Below are 16,382 nucleotides of genomic sequence, written 5' to 3' on the forward strand. Positions count from 1 at the left end.
GTTTCCATAGTGATAGAACCGGCAGTAGGCTCAGAGGCACAGACTGAAGCAACAGAGCCAACGCACACCTCTGGGTATCAGATAACTGGAGAGCAGCTCTGTCTGACCCTGTGGAAGGGTTGTGGTTCATGTGGGACAGCTGGAGAAGGGGACACAGATTACACAAGGTTCATGTGTACCGTGTCTGTAATCTACTTTTGCCTCAATCAGTCCCATCTCAGTCCAACAACTCCCTCTGCTCTCCATTCAACGTGTGGCTTTTAATCAGTTACATCACCCTTTCAAATACATTCTATAGCAAATAATTACCGCAAGCTAAAGAGATCTCAAGTAATGTATACTGCCCTAGAGCTCATCATACCAGTATTGATTATTCTAAACTTAACTCATGTATTTTACTTCAGTTAACCTCAGGCTACTAACACTGACCATGTGTGCTGTTTAAGGAAGGCACCTCTTTTCAGGTTATTCAAACAGACTCGGATGTCTGTGGAAAAAGGGGCAACAATTTTAATCTGGAATGCGTTAAAAAAGGCAAAAAAATAAGCATAGTGACGAGTTCTCTAAGCACTGTGCTGGAGCTCGGCCAATAGACTGCAGTTCTTGGGCTGCAGAAGATTAAAAACAGTAAGGCGGTTGTACAGGAAGCTGCACAGAGCTGTTGCTGGAATAACATGCACATCCCTCAGTGCTGCTTCTGCAGAGCCATACAGTATATTGTGCCTGGGCCTTAATTGAAACCAGGGCGGCTGGAAGGAAGACAGCCGTTAGCTAAGAGCATGTCAGACAACAGCGTTACAAAGACAGGAAAACCTGTTAATGTTCACAATTAACTAAAACCAAACGCCAGAACTCCAGACTAGATGTAAATAGTTTAATATAAATACCATGCGAAATTACGACACCATTTGTTAAGGCTCCTTGCAACTTCCTATTTTGTAGTGTGACCTGGCTATGGTCACAACTTCAATCTGGCCATCCAGAGCTACTTTTCGCCACTGGGAGGTCAACGTTCTAGTCTAAAAAAAAACCTACAAGCACATCCAACTACCTCTCTCCTAAAGTAATCAGACTGTCACTCATCAAATAGCACAGAGTCACAAGTGAGGCCAGAGAGTGAATAGGCTTTAATTTCCTGTGTCCCATCTGCAGGGCATGCTACCAGGGTACAGAAAAGCCTTTATTTTTTCTCCTAAAGTACTAATTCAAGGTCACACAACGCACCGTGGTGAAAACAGAGAACGTGGGTGCCTCAGGTATCGCTGTCAGATTGTTCAGTGTCAAAGGGCATTTCGTATTTCTGTTCAATGGAAGGTGGAGCTCACAGACGCATGAGGAAAACCCGCAAGTGGCTAATCTCTTCAGGGCAACATCAAACGCCACCTACCCCACCCCTACACATCCGCCAAAAATAAAGAGAAATAAACCCACTCAGAAGAGCGATTACACTGCCAAAATGAGACAGGGTTATAAATGCTCCTGCTGTTTAGTGCCAATCAGAACAACAAAAATGAGCGGATCAGCTTAACATCTTACAACAGCCAAAGTTTAGAACCACAGCTGAGGACAGAGAGGTGTGCTTCTGCAGGCAACCAGGGCGTGATCTGTCCGTAGTGAGGTTTTAAAAAAAATGTATATAATTTTATATAAACTGAAAAAACTCTTTGCGATTCCCCTCCCAGCACTCTAAAGACGAGACTTGAGGTAGCGGGGCCGCCCTGAGAAGAAATTACAACATCTGGCTCTGGTTCAAAAAGAAAAACTTATCTCCAATGGGACCGCAAATAATATCTCCAAAAAGGCTTTACTGAGGCACTTTTCATTACTTTGGATGTTCATACAACCGCCCTGGGGAATGGTTAGAGCAATCTGGAGGCAGAGCAGCAGCGTGGCGGAAATGAACTAACCCCTGCAGCCCGTGATCACCTTCACCCAAACAAGCAGTGAAGAAATTCCCGCCTCTGATTCACTGCACTGTTAGTGCTGACGGGAAGGATTATTGAAGAATGTTTCTGAGCCCACCCATCTTGAACCTGCTCTCAAGTAACCAGAAAGCCTCAATGTAAACAGAAGACAGGCAGGTCTTTCACTAGGTTCTTTCTTTCTTAATCCTTCTTTTAAATTGAGGCCGTCTGTCTCAACACTTCAGCACGAGCCTCATCCTGGCGTTTTTTTGGTGCATCTATTTATGTTCTCCCACCTCCATCTTCCTCCCCTTCGTAACTGCTTTCAGCTAGAGAGAATGTGTTGAATCTCACTGCGAACAACGTTATTAAATTACATTCAATATATTAAAGACACCTTCCGCTCCTTAGATTTCACCCAAAAAATCTTACAAGCGAGTGAACCTCAGTGTTAGTGTGTCAGTGTTAGAGAGACAAGACTACAGGATGTATTTTCCCCGATAGAAGAAGATGTAGTTTATTGTGACTCACAATATCCGGCACCAAGCAGGATCTCTTTTGAAGTAGACTCATCCCTGCTCCGCCCACCATTCCCCCACCAACGCCCCAGACCTCGATGTGCTGAAGAACCGGACCGGCGCGCAGACCGTTCTACCTCAGACAGCCCGATGTGTTCTTGAACACCGTGGTCCACTCGGCGTCGCGGGGCTTGGAGTCTTCGTTGGGCTCCTGCTCCCAGCCTGAGTGAGGGATGATCACCTCGTTGGTCAGCGTCTGGAGGCCGTGGTTAATGATGACCATCTTCAGGGGCTCGTAGGAGGACAGGTTCCACAACGTGCCTGCAGTGGGGGTGGGAGAGCAGAGAGCTGATTTCTAATGCTTCACAGGCAGTGTGGCGGCTTTCCCGCCTCTTCCACTGCCCAGGGACACACAACTTAAATCCCAAAGGTTGTGAAAGCATGTTCATTTCCGTATGTCCGCAAATAGTCAACCAGCAGCCATTATCACCCTGCTACTCACAGCTGGCAGCCCAATGAAGCTCAGCAGGTGTGAGCCTGGCCAGTACCTGGATGGGAGACCTCCTGGGAAAAACTAAGGTAGCTGCTGGAAGAGGTGTTAGTGGGGCCAGCAGGGGGCGCTCACCCTGCGGTCCATGTGGGTCCTAATGCCCCAGTATAGTGACGGGGACACTATACTGTAAAAAGGCGCCATCCTTTGGATAAGTTGTAAAACTGAGGTCCTGAGGTCATTAAAAATTCCAGGGCGTTTCTCAAAAAGAGTAGGAGTGTTACCCAGGCTAACATTACCAATCAAGGCCTCATAATAATCCCCATCTCTGAACTGGCTTCATCACTCTGCTCTCCTCCCCACTGAGAGCTGGTGTGTGGGGAGAGTACTGGTGCAGTATAGCTGCTGTTATCCAGGTGGGGCTGCACACTGGTGGTGGTGGAGGGGATCCCCATTACCTGTAAAGCACTTTGAGTGGAGTGTCCAGAAAAGCGCTACATAAGTGTAGGAAATATTATTATTAAATATGGAAAATATTATCTGACATGGGAAATGGACAAAGTTCTTTTAATGAAATGTGAACACAGGCATTTGTCCTTGTTTTTCAAAATGAAAAAAAATCTGATCCTATAAACGGATATATATTTATACTGTATACGGAGAGAAAGAAACCTTACCCACTACATGAGGAGGATTATTGCTTATTAAGGCCCAAGAGTTCTTTATCCTTTTGGCAGACAGAATGAGCTTTACGAAAATACAAGGGGCAACAGCAATAAAGAAAGAATCAGGGAAGCTTTTTTTCATCATTACAAATGAATGCACTGGATCAAGAATCTTTGATTTCTGAAAAACAGGGTTTTACTGCACAAACTGAAAGCACAAAAGCATGCAAACAGAGTGAAATAAATTGAAAGATGTTATGTTTCACCAGAAGAGTAGAGACAGTACAACTGTCTGGATTGAATAATGAGATACACCAGAAGCAGATAATCTTGTTCTCTTTATCACAACAGAAAGCATGAATTGTTACGCTTTTCTGTTTAACTGCGATATTCAACACAGTGGCCATAACTACAGTTCTCAGTCCTATTCTGGCAAATTTTATTTGCATTAACTTAATTGAAATCACTTACTGCAAAAATTAAGATTTTAAAACAGCTATGCGGAAGGTCAAAATGATCACACATCTTAGGTCAAACACTTAGTGAGCAAAGATTACTTAAAAAGGAACACATACTGTAGTATCTAAGGCCAGACGTCTGCCTACAGAGTACAAAGATGCACATCTAGTGGAGTGAAAGGGATTTAAGGAAGAAGTACGCATGGATGCACAGTATGCTGGAGGGACTGCAGGTCGATTACCTCTCAGTTCAGTGTGATTAAGAATGCCCCATTTGTTTGAATAACAACCAGCAGCAACATGGAGTAAGATTTAATTATACACAGTTACGAGAACAATATAGTGAATGGGGTTTCTATATCTATATATTCAGAGAAATTACATAGGATTGCAATTATCAAGCTTGATTAAACCATTAGCAAGAAAGCTATTCAGAAACAATGTTTCCCTGATCTCATCTAATTGCAAAATGAGGTAACAATGATACCGTATCAGTGTCACAGAAACGATCCCCTTGCATGTTCTTATTTGTAACAGTGTCATTTTAGATTTAATTAATTTAATCTTCCTTGTACTGCAGAAATCCATGCCCATGTATTCTAACCTGTAATCACAGGCTTTCGCAGTTGGAACTACTGAACAACTCTGATTACAAGATCTGGGCGATTGACTTGTGCCGTCTTCGGTCTTGCTAATTTTCTGAGGGGGTTAATCAAGCTGGTCTTGGCCCAGGAAGAGGCATAGCTGAGCAAAACTCAGAGTGAGTTCTACCGGTCTCGGGTAAAGAAGAAGAAAAAAAAGTCAAACTTTTGGAACCCTAATCACCAGCACTGTTCCAATAGTGGATGAGCTTCCAGCTGTGTTGCTTATTTTAAATCTTGTTTGGGATGACATCACTAACCACAGCATGAGGAGACTCAGCTCAGGAGGAGGAGAATGTTGAATGGAAATCTCTTCACTGAGAAGTCTGCCCCTTGCAACAAGCTCTAGGAAACCACAAGAAAATCTCTCATTTGTCAATTTCAGGTGATTAAAAATCTTTTTAAGATATGCACCAGAGATGATAACAGGCAGCACAAAACGATGACAGATCTTCCTAACACTTGAAGTCACTTATGCCACAACGCCGCTAAAAATAAAAATCTTTAACAACTGCAGAAATCCACTTTTACAGACTATGATGCATAAAGAAAGTGTTTTAAATGTCTCTTTTATTGTTTTTTAAGTTATTCCTTCTACTTCCTCTCTGATAGCCACCTAATCGATTATGAAGCAAAGAAAAAAGAGCAGTCAGGAAGGCTCTGTGATGAACACAATTGAGTTTGCCTTTCCTCATTGCAACCTGAAACCCTGCTTAATTCAATTTGCTTTCAGCTGCAGATGTGCTTCTGTAACAGCCCATTCACTCACTGTGGGCCATTATTGCTCATCCTTTCCCGTGATCATCCATCAGCCTAAGCAGATTTAGCATTAAGAACGTTAAGTCACTGAACATCAAGGAAGAAAAACTGCAAAGAAGCCAAGAGGAACAGAAACGTTCTGCTGTGTAAGTGCAACTGGACACTTGTCAAATCAGGCAAAAGGTGTCCAGCAAAAAGCCTATCATGTTTGTTGGTGGTGTTCCATCTTCTCTCACACACATTTGCACAAATCACACAGATCGGTGTGGCTGGAAAGCTACAAAAGCAGAGCGAACTACAGAGGAGGCACAGATAGCAAACCCACTGGGCATGTCCACAGGTGCACAGGGACAAAAGCACGACCGGAGATCCAGTATTTGGAGACATTGCCTGCAAAAAGCATAGCGAGTCCAGTGTTAACTGGATTGGCTGGCAACTGAAGCCCGCTACTGCCAAACTCTCTTGTTCAGTGCAGCCCTAGGAAAGCGGCACAGGTGCCCTTTAACTTAGATGCAGCTCTCTCTGATCTATTCACAAGCCTCACGATAGTCCAACGATAAAATAATCTGCCCACCCCTTCCATCCCTCGACTAGCAGCCTCCCAGATTCACTCTAACGCTCCTATGCATCAATATATGAACATTATACTGGAGCTTATACTTATGTAAAACAGAAAAGAGTTAGGGGGGTGTAGGTGGTGTAATCCACCGACATTAAATAATGCAGTATGGGGCTATCTATGCTGAATGATTTACAGAGCAACAGCTCTTTCATCTTCAGATTCAGAATGCTAACCTTGTCACTTCTCTTCTTCAGCTGCAGCAGTACAGGATCTTATGCATTCCAAGCGGGTAGAGAACTTCTTGCAGCTCCACGGGAGATCAGAACACAAAGAACTCAAGCCCCTGTTTTAACAGAACACCGAAAATGGTTTCTGCCTCCTCGGGGAGGACATGCCGCAGTTTGGCGTTAACACCGAAAACACAGGTAGGCAGACTGCCGAGGGTAATCAGTCCAACAAACCACCTGAGTAAAACTTCACTGAGCCGCAGGGATTTAAGGAAACGCTGATCGCTCTGCTTCTTCACTTTAGCCTGCAAACTTTTCCTTCCTTCCCCATCAAACGCGATGCTTCCTGTTTTGCAGAGAAATTTAATGTGCTGTGGTTTGGACAGAATAAAGCCTTCAAAGAAAACATATGGCTATTTGAAAATAGCCCACTTTTTTTTAAACATGCAATTATTTTAATTGTAGAAAATCTAGCTCAAATCGGGTCGGTTTGACAGGCTATGCTGCTGTTCGGAAGGGTTGCTTTTATGGGACTTTTGCACTTAAACCAAATGTCTCGTGCTGGTTTTGGAGAAGGAGAGGCCTATTCCTTGCCCAGCTCATGGAAGGAAGCTATTTTTAGCGACTGACTGAGAGCAGGTTTGCGCTGCAGAGGCAGTAATGTGTACTGCAGCACCCCCACAGCAGCATTACAGAGAATCTCAAGTTTCACGGACACTGCTCTCCAGCACTACAGAGCGCTCGGTTTAGTGCTCATGTCAAAAGTGCTCATGAGTGTAAGTGCACTACGCTGTCACTCAGATTTCTTTTATCCATCTCGCGACTTAGTGGAAACTGCAGTTGTGAATGTATACGAGCCAGCATACAAGCAGGCGAGGAACGATGACAGCACAAAAACGCAACTCTCTGCCAAGTACAACTATTCCTCAACTCTCCTGATTAAAGGTTTTTGTCCTACGACAGGCTGCTCATTTTCTCCGGTACGTACAGAGTGGTGTCAATGACGGCTTGTAATGGTCAGCGAATTGCTACGCGAAAAGTAGCTGATTCACTTAAGCTTCTCTGCGGCGTGCTGTCAAAGCAAAACAAACATCCTTTCCAACAAATGCATGTCAGGTCTAACAAACCCATGGTGCTCTGCGGAGGTGAGCGGAACAAAAAAAGTACAAGAGGCCATGCTTTTCACCTGAACTGAGACTAATTAGTTTCTGTTTAAGTGCACTGCTCCAAGAACATGCTGTGCATCTCCGCTGGAGTACTTTATCATCAATATTGTAAAACTGCCTTTCGTGTCCGGTTATTTCCCACATTTCTTTAAAAAAATACATTTTTAATATATCTCTAGATTTTTTAAGTATACTATGAAATATTTATGGCTCTCATCTCATGCCTGTTACTCTTGACAAGCCTCTGATAAGCTTCACTACAGCCCATAATCTATTCACAGCATTCCCTCCTGCAGTATTCAACTGTCCATCTGAATTAACGTGCACGCCTCTAACGCAAAAAACGGGAGAAGAACACCAAAGCAACAGCGGACGTTCTTGCTCTGCTGTCAGAAAGCGTGTCTAGCTGACTCCAGCTTGGCAGGTGCTTAAAACTCGAACATGAGGGGAGAGCCACGATGTCTTCTGGCCAATATATGAAAGGCCGAGCAGATTCGGCAAACTTTCTAGAAATACAGGTGGGATGGGAGGGAGACGCCAGCCGAGACAGCTCAGCGAGTTCCCGCAGCAGATCGCCGGTTTCCTGCAGCGGAGGAAGAGAGGATACAAAGGCAGGGCGTTACCTGTGATCAGCTCGCGGACCTCCATGTCGTTGGTCTTCCTCAGCAGGCGGATGAGGGCGGGGATGCCGTCGCTGTTCTTGATGGCCACCTTGTTGTCGTTGTCCTTGCCGTAGGAGATGTTGCGCAGGGCGCCGCAGGCCTTGCGGTGGACCTCGGGCTTGGGGTGGTCCAGCAGCCCCACCAGGATGGGGATGCCCTTCAACTGGCGCACGTCCTTCTTGATCTTGTCGTTCTCGTAGCACAGGTGCTGCAGGTAGGCGGCGGCGTTGGACTTGACCGGGTCGATGGGGTGGCCCAGCATGGCGATGACCTCGGGCAGATCCGGGTCCCTCCAGCGCGGGTCCTTGCGGATGCTGTCGATGGAGGGTGAGCGGCGGCCCATGTGGTCCAGGCTGGCCATGCTGCCCCTCTCCGGCTGGGCGAGGGGCGCCGTGTACACACTGTGGACGTAGGGGTGCCGCTCGTCGATCAGCTCCGCCTCGATGGGGTCCTCGTAGCCGCCCCTGTGGAGAGGAAACGGGCAGACGGGGCGTACCCCCTCGTCAGCAGCCCGCGCCAGCGCGTCGCCGAAGGAAACCACCTCTGCCGCGGAGAGAAACGCTACCTTCGGCCTCGAGGGAGGGTTTTTAAAAAAAATTAACACAGAACAAGAGGCGCTGCAACGCCACAGACAGGCTGTGTAGCTGCAAGCGACTGGGAGCTAAAAATAAGGCACATTTTTCTCAACTTTGCCAGGCAGGAAAAGTTAACTTACAGCAAAAAGCTGAATCTCGCACCCGTTTCGGAAAAAAAGGCTGTGTTACAGCGCCTGCTCTTCCCAGCTTAGAGAAGTGAAGCTGCAGTTCACCTCTCCTGAGCTGCAGCACTATATCCATGCATATTTATGGCCCTTTCCCAGGACTGAACAGATTCCCGAGCCCTTTTCTATTTGCATTGCTCTTTCCTTTGCAGAGCCAATCCCACAGGCAGGCTACAGTACCTGCAGGCTCTCTCCTATCCACCTTCTCTCTGTGATCAACAGTGAGCAGCACAGGCAAGGCGAACCAATCCATCTTTATAAAGCACGGTGGCAAAATGTAATACATTCTGCATTACTGGGTTGCCAGCTCGCATACTGATAAGAGTTGCTCCTAGCTAAGAGATCATTAGGATTTGAAGTAGATCTACACATAAGGCAAGGTTATTTTTATTCAAGATGGCCTTTTTTCTTAACCTCTGCAAGCTGCACTGTATTTTTCAACTTCAGCTCTCCGAAAGAGTGAATCCCAATGGATGTGTCATTAAGTAAAAAAGAAAAGCTGCCTATAGTAATATCACTGCCTGCCTTACTCGGCCTTCTTCCCAGTCTCTTGTTCTACACACCACAAATAGACTGAACAATTCATATATAAATACTATGTCCCTGTTATTTAAAACTTTGTTTCCATTTCTTCTTTTCTTTCACAGATTTTTGCTCGGGTTAAATACTGTAGCAAGCTACGCAACTATTGCAGAAAAAAAAAAGAACTTCTAAAAACGGCACCAGGAAGATTTATTTTTACTGGACCATGATTTGAAGCCACGTGAACCACAAGCAAAAAGCAATTCTTCCCTTTCTCACAATTAGCAATTAGGATTTTTTTTTAGAGGAGTGGTTTATTCTAGAGTTAGTTGATTTAACAGGTTTTTTTTTTAAATGTGAGCAACAGTCCCATTTTTTAAGGTAGAACTAGCTGTATTTTAACAAGGTGAGCTGGAGCTATGACTCGGTAATGTTCATTGTGAACTCAAACTGAAAGGTATTCGGCTAGTTCACTACGAGGAGTGCAGGGAATCGAGAGTTATCAATGTCTGCCTGAGGCTGTTGATGGAAATCCATCCAACTGGCTCAAATAAACCCACAGCCCACAATCTGTCTAGCTGATCACTGCGTCTTCTGACACAGCCCCTATGTCATCAGCTGTTTGCGTCCCCGAGAAACTAATTGAATCAATTTTAACCAAACAACGAAAACGGAACACTGCGGAACTCAAGGGTGGGCTCAGATCACAACAGGCAATAGGCAGGATATCAAACGAATTGAAGGGATTGGAAAAACATGACTCACCCCTGACAGCACTATGACGGTGCCAGTGATCAAAAGGGCTGTGATTTTCAAAGGACCTTACCTTCAAAAACCAACAACAAAGCCACCATTCGCCAGTGACAGGGCTTACATTCCAGATAGACTGGACTGATTCGGCAGCCTATGAAAGGAAACTGCTACACAAACCGAAGGCTGTTGCCATTATGGTACTGTATTCTTGACACACACATTTCCCAAGCCAGGTCCAACCAGTAGAAAATTACAGACCAACACTGACAGTCGGCCTGAACAGCTCCCTCACTTTCACCCTGTATTCTTAAAGCGCTACTTGAAACCACATTCATGAGCTGTGGGACTTCATAATTGGACTTTGGGATGCAGGACGCATTCAGCCTAGGCTGTAGGCCATATGAAGTGCACTTTATTGGATTTCTCTCAGCTTTCTTTCTCGAATTCTGGCAGAAAAGGACAGAGGAGCTAGGAGTGGCTACAAGGAGCAGTGGATCTCCAGACAGCACAGATCCTAACCTGGTCACTGCACAAAGCTGTCCTGCAGCGAGCCTTTCTCAAAAAAGCAAAACTTTGCTGGGCTTCAAAAGACTATATCGCTTTGTTTTCTGAGGTCTAGACTTATCTTCTTCTTACGGGTAATTAAAACTCCACCTGAGTGGGGACTGTGAAATGTAGGTTTCATTGGAAATAATCTGTGAGCCGAAGGCAAATGAGAGATGTGAGCTGGGGACTCCATTGATTTAAAAGAAAAGACAGAAAACGGTGGACGATGGAGAATTTTCTACTAAATCTGGTGACTGAGAAAGTGAAGTGAGTGGAAAACGCTTATCAGCTCCAAAGAAGGGGCAAAGTTTGGTCACCCATCACTCGCCATCATTGACGATACCTTATTTTCCTCATTACAGAATTTCTGTATCTCTTCACAATAAGTGATGGTTAATGATTAATACGTGCAGAATGAGGGAAGTCATATGAAAAGGTCACTAACACATTGCAACTTAAAAGTTCATTTTGCATTAACACCATAGGCATTTCTGTAATTAAATTAAAAAATACGGACCCATGGTGAGCTGTGAAGCAATGAAAGCAATGTACAGTTAATAAAAGATCATATCATCTTTCAGATGTAACCATTTCTGTGCAAACACTTTCAGGCTCACTGACTGGAATGTCAAGATTTGCATTTAAATTGATAAAGATTTAAAATGCAGCACATGAAGGACTGTCTGCATTCATTTTTATTCATGGGCTATCAGCTCCTATGCCATCTCTCCTAGCATCCGAGAGGGAATGCCTTCTCACCTGTGACCTTTCTCCAGTGTGTCCAGTTTTAATTTTAGCATCCCAGTAAATGAGCTCAAACATTTTTCTGCTGGATGACGACAGATGTAGGTAGTGGACTTTAATCAGACTTTTTGTCCTTTGCACCATGTCATCGGATAGTTTTATTATACATCAGTGATGTGATGTTTTCCTAGCAGTAATGATTTTTGGGTTCATCTCAGACTTCTAAGTGATCCTCTGTGTAGAATCATGTCACAAAAAAAGTGAAGAAGTCAGACTTTTTTATCATAAATGATTCGCTTTTTGGGACGGTTAGAAGCAGTGATGTTTCACAGAAGTTGTTCCAATGAAAACCCGACCCTGCATGACTTTAAACCTCACCATAATGTCCCACCACTGCTAGGTAACACTATAGCTGTATAACCAATGAGTCTGAGGTTCTGCAATTGTAAAGCTAACTAACTTTAGCATTAAACATGATCCCCTGATCCTTCTCTTACACACTCATTAATGGATTTTATGTTGAGAAAATCAGCAGATTAACAGGTCCAAAGCAGAGAACACCTATAAGAACCCCTAAAGGTGTTCTCAAAAACTATTTAGCACTACTATATTTTGAAGAGGGCAGTAGAGCATCGATGATGAGTCTCTGGACTCATAACTAGTACAGCAGGTGGCGAGTTCGAGTCCGCCCTGCAGATACGTCAGTCGTACTTTGGATGAGGTGCTTTTCCCCAGATGCTCCAGTCCAACCAGCTGTATAAATGGGGACCAGCATGGTGGGGGTTCTGCAATGGACTGGTTTGTTGCCATGAAAACCAGGATAATCTCTGGCCCCCATACACAACTGTGGCACTGCCTTTCATTGAAAAATAATGTGAATAAGCAACAATAGATCAAATTATGCTCTGCATAACACCCCTTTAGCCCTGCGGAGACAGCAGCCTGGAAAGTGCATCATATAGTACAGGGCGCCTGATCTGGAGACACTATCAGCTCTGCTCGGGGTCGAACACACAGAGGCCAACATAAGCAAAGGCCCTTGGTGTCCAAGGGCAGTTTGGCAGGTCTTTGGTGTAACCTGGTATCGGGATGAATCTTGCAGAGATACAGGGTCCCCAGAAGGAAACCACCAGCTACAGAGTGGCGAGAAACCTCATGCTGTCTGCACCAGTTTAAACCCAGTACTTAATTATATTAATGACACCCTGCAAACAGGGAATTCAAAAAACAAAGAAAGATGCATGCCATACAAGGCATGCATGTTCAGTGACAACACCAAAAGGTTCTGTCAAGCATCTTAATTTCTTTTTTCTACTTAATTGAAGGGTTTACAGCTGACTCGATGATAGGCTGTAATTAAAATGATTTAATTCCTGCATCAATTACGGCAGTTTATGTCAATGCCTGTCATTAAAGGAGTGCATGTGAAGGCTGGAGACTGCTTCTGCCTGCTCCTGAGGTTTGTCATTCAGCATGCCAGGTCAGTTCCAGGAAAACATTGACAGACAAGATGAAGTCACACAAGGGAGGGCAGTACACTGTGTATTTTAAACCATCGACAGAAAATGTAGGGAAATGAGGATACTTGCCTCGGATTTAAGAAGTCTGTTGCACTGATCTAACTGCTGATTAAAGGAAAACAACTTAATTCTACATTTCCTGCCCCCAAACAACTGCTAAAAACAGCATGTCAACCGTGCAGTCTTTGAACTGGAGAGGAATGCGAAAGATTTGATTAAGAGGACACCGAAATTGTTCCTAATACTGTACAGTTAGGGGATGATCTGATAACAGTCAATTACAACTTTGTAGCTCCTTTGAAACTCGACAAGATACAAACATGAAAGCTGCTGTCTCAGACAACCTATTCACATTGACATTCCACTCAAGTTTGAAAGCTTCTCAGCTCTCTTTTTGGCTTAGTACCAACATTTCTTCCACTTAAAAAAAAAGAAAAATAAGAATCTTTAATAAATCCATCTGTCACATTAGACAGGTCAGGATAAAAAGTTGTTTTTTTTTACCCTTACTTCCACCAAACAGTTTCGTCTGCTTTCAGTTCCTTAGCCAACTGCCTTTTCTTGGGGGCGCAAGAATGGAAACTGCAGTAGTGTCACTCAAACCGAAACAAAAGAGAAACTCCATACTGCCAACATCTAACAGGTTTTTTTTTTTAAACGGATTTAAATAATACGCAGGGTACGTCACACCAAATGAGATAAGCAATGATTGAGCTTGGCCACAGTTCATTCAGAAGGAGCCTCTCAAGAAATATAGCCAGTATAGCCAGGAAAGTGTCTGGCCACAGAAATGAGGCTTTCAAAAAAAGTTAGCAAATCAACTCGCTGTATTACAATCCTCTCCATATAAAGCAATTCTCCTTAATCATTAGTCAAATTGACAATTAACATTTATCCTTAACATAGAGCTGTATAGTTCAATTTGCTTTCTCTACCATGTTTTAACTATTACGTGTTCATATCACACCAAATTATCCACTGCCTTTCTAATTTTCTTGACCATCAAGCCATAGGGGTGTAACCACGGCATCCTGGACAAATGTCCCCCTGGCCTTTACCCATCATGGCCTCCTAATAATCCCCAACTCTGAACTGGCTTCATTACTCTGCTCTCCTCCCCACTGAGAGCCTGTGTGTGGGGAGCGTTCTGGCGCACTATGGCTGCCGAAACATCATCCAGGTGGGGCTGCACACTGGTGGCGGTGGAGGGGATCCCCATTACCTGTATAGAGCTTTGAGTGGAGTGTCCAGAAAAGTGCTACGTAAGTATAAGGACTTATTATTATTGTTGTTATTATTATTATCAAACCTCCTGAACTCACGTGGTTGACATTGCGTTCTGGTGGAAGACGCAGGCCAGTTACTTGGCCCAGCCTTTCCTATCCTTCAGAGAGAAATGGCGTCCTTACCGGACTCTGGTCGGGTCCCTGACCGGCTCTCTTCCAGGCCTCCCCCTGTCGGCTCCTCCGAGAGTCCGCCGCCCGGCCGTGGAGTAGTCCGGCTCCAGCTCGTAGGCCTCCTCTTCTTCGGGCCCCAGGCTGCGCCGGTCGTCCTCTAGGCCGTAGGGCTCGGGCTGGAAGCGCTCGGGCTGGGAGCGGTTCAGCTCCGCGTTGTTGCTCCCAATGGAAACCTGGGGCTGAGCCATGTGGCCGTAGTCGTCCTTCCTGATGGGGAGCGTGTAGCTGTTCTCCGGCCGGTAGTTATTGGGGGGCATGTAGGCGTAGCGCGGGCGGTAGTTGACCCCTCTGGAGAGGCTGCCGTAGTTGTCCGACATGTCTGTGTAGCCATCGTGGATACCGTAGTGGCGGTACTGCCCCTCGGGGGTGTCGGTGTAGGAGTCGTTGTAGTTATTGTAGGAGCGGGTGAGGGTGGAGGTGGCCTGGGGGGTGATGTACCGATCGCCGTTCTTCATGTACCTGCGGTCAATGGAGTCCGTGTAGCTGCCCAGCGGAGAGGAGCCGTCCGCTACGGGCAGGCCGTCTGGACCCATGGGGACCTGGCGCACCGTCCGGGTGGTCACGGTTTTCACCATTTTAGTCACCTGAAAAGCGGCAGCAGGGCAGCTTTGTCAGTGTGCGTTCATTACAAGCCTAATGCAACTCTGCATGCGGGAGCGACGTGCAAGCATTTCCGAGCCCAGGACAGGCCGCTCAGTGCAACACAAGCCAAGCCAACCACAATCAAACGCCAAACGGTCCAACACTCATGACACACGCCGATCCTTAACACACATTTGGAGCTTTCGATGGTTTTCATCTTCACAGACACTTAGATTGATGGATGAAATGCAAAAAACATCTACACCTATTTTAGGTGCCCCTGTATTTAGGCATTTGCTGGTATATGAGGTACAGATCTGTACGCTTGGAACACCACAGCTGGTCCAGTCTGCACCACAGGGATAAGATTAATTCATCATGACCTATGAAGTCTATTCCTATTGTGCTAAAAGGGCCAGATGTCAAAATTTTGGACAACCAGTCTTCTCCTTTAAGATCCGTAGGCAACAAAACAGCTGAACTATTGGAAATTCTGCTTGAACGCCATTTGATCAGATTCAGCCCTCCACTGGGCTTGCAGTGAAATGAGCTCATTTTGCAAAACAAAGCTGTTAGGAGAAGAACCATGGTAATCAACTTAAATGATCCAGGGAATTGTTCTCATAGCCTGAAGAGACAGATCAATGAGCAATTACTGAAGTCAACCGCAAGAGAAATAGTTAACCACAGAAGCCAGACAATGCCTTTATAACCCTTAGGGAAAAGCTTCTTGCTGGAATATTTGTGTTTTAACACAAATATTGTTAGAATTTCAACGTGCACGTTGGAATGGTGGAGAAAAAAGCAAACTCAAAACCTGTTTTTTTTTCTTCTGGCCATGGTGAAATGATCTCTCTCAGACCTGGCTGACTGGGAGTCAGTGCTCTTAATGGAAAAATCAATGCTTTTAAAAGTAACTGGAGCCTGTCAGACAATCTGAGCTCTGTCTTCATAAGTTCCTGAGAGATAAAGAATCAGATTGGCTATCCAGATATTCCTGCACAATAATTTATTCTTTCACCTGTGTCTTTACATTCCCCATAAAAATTAATGAGGTTTGTAAAAATTAATTATAAATCAAAATGCTCCCCATCTGGCTCTCTCCTCTCAGAAACATTGTCAGTCTGCCACAATGTACTGTACGTCAAACTGCAGTTGATCAGTGAAACAGGGTGCAGTGTACCAATTTCATATCTTGTTTTGTAGAATGCAGCTGTTAAAAAATACTCCCCAAGTTATCTGATGTGACTGGGTTATTCTCCTTTCCAAACCAGACAATAAATTAATTGTCTGCTAGTAAATGCTATTAAGTAATTCATCTGCCAACTGATAACTTAATAAAGGAGCACTGAAATTGTTATCCCTAGTATTTTATACTATACCTCATATCATTGATAGCAGTTTCTGGTTTGAACAATTAGTTCTTTATATCACAATAATGCTGAG

General features: G+C 44.7%; 1 protein-coding gene across 22 annotated transcripts in view; it reads right to left on the bottom strand.

The window, feature by feature from the left end:
* Positions 1-16,382, bottom strand: part of arvcfb (ARVCF delta catenin family member b) — a 158,575-nt gene that overhangs the window by 37,195 nt on the left and 104,998 nt on the right. For all 22 annotated transcript variants that reach the window (XM_088618405.1, XM_088618389.1, XM_088618390.1 and 19 more), the window contains 3 exons: positions 14,307-14,938; positions 8,014-8,516; positions 2,560-2,743 (listed from right to left, as the gene is read on the bottom strand). In XM_088618405.1, coding sequence (XP_088474531.1) covers positions 2,560-2,743; positions 8,014-8,516; positions 14,307-14,938 — 1,319 coding nt within the window. The remainder of the gene's footprint in view (positions 1-2,559; positions 2,744-8,013; positions 8,517-14,306; positions 14,939-16,382) is intronic.

Source organism: Lepisosteus platostomus, chromosome 24, assembly GCF_059453375.1.
Source record: "Lepisosteus platostomus isolate fLepPlt1 chromosome 24, fLepPlt1.hap1, whole genome shotgun sequence".
Classification (NCBI taxonomy): Eukaryota; Metazoa; Chordata; class Actinopteri; order Semionotiformes; family Lepisosteidae; genus Lepisosteus; species Lepisosteus platostomus.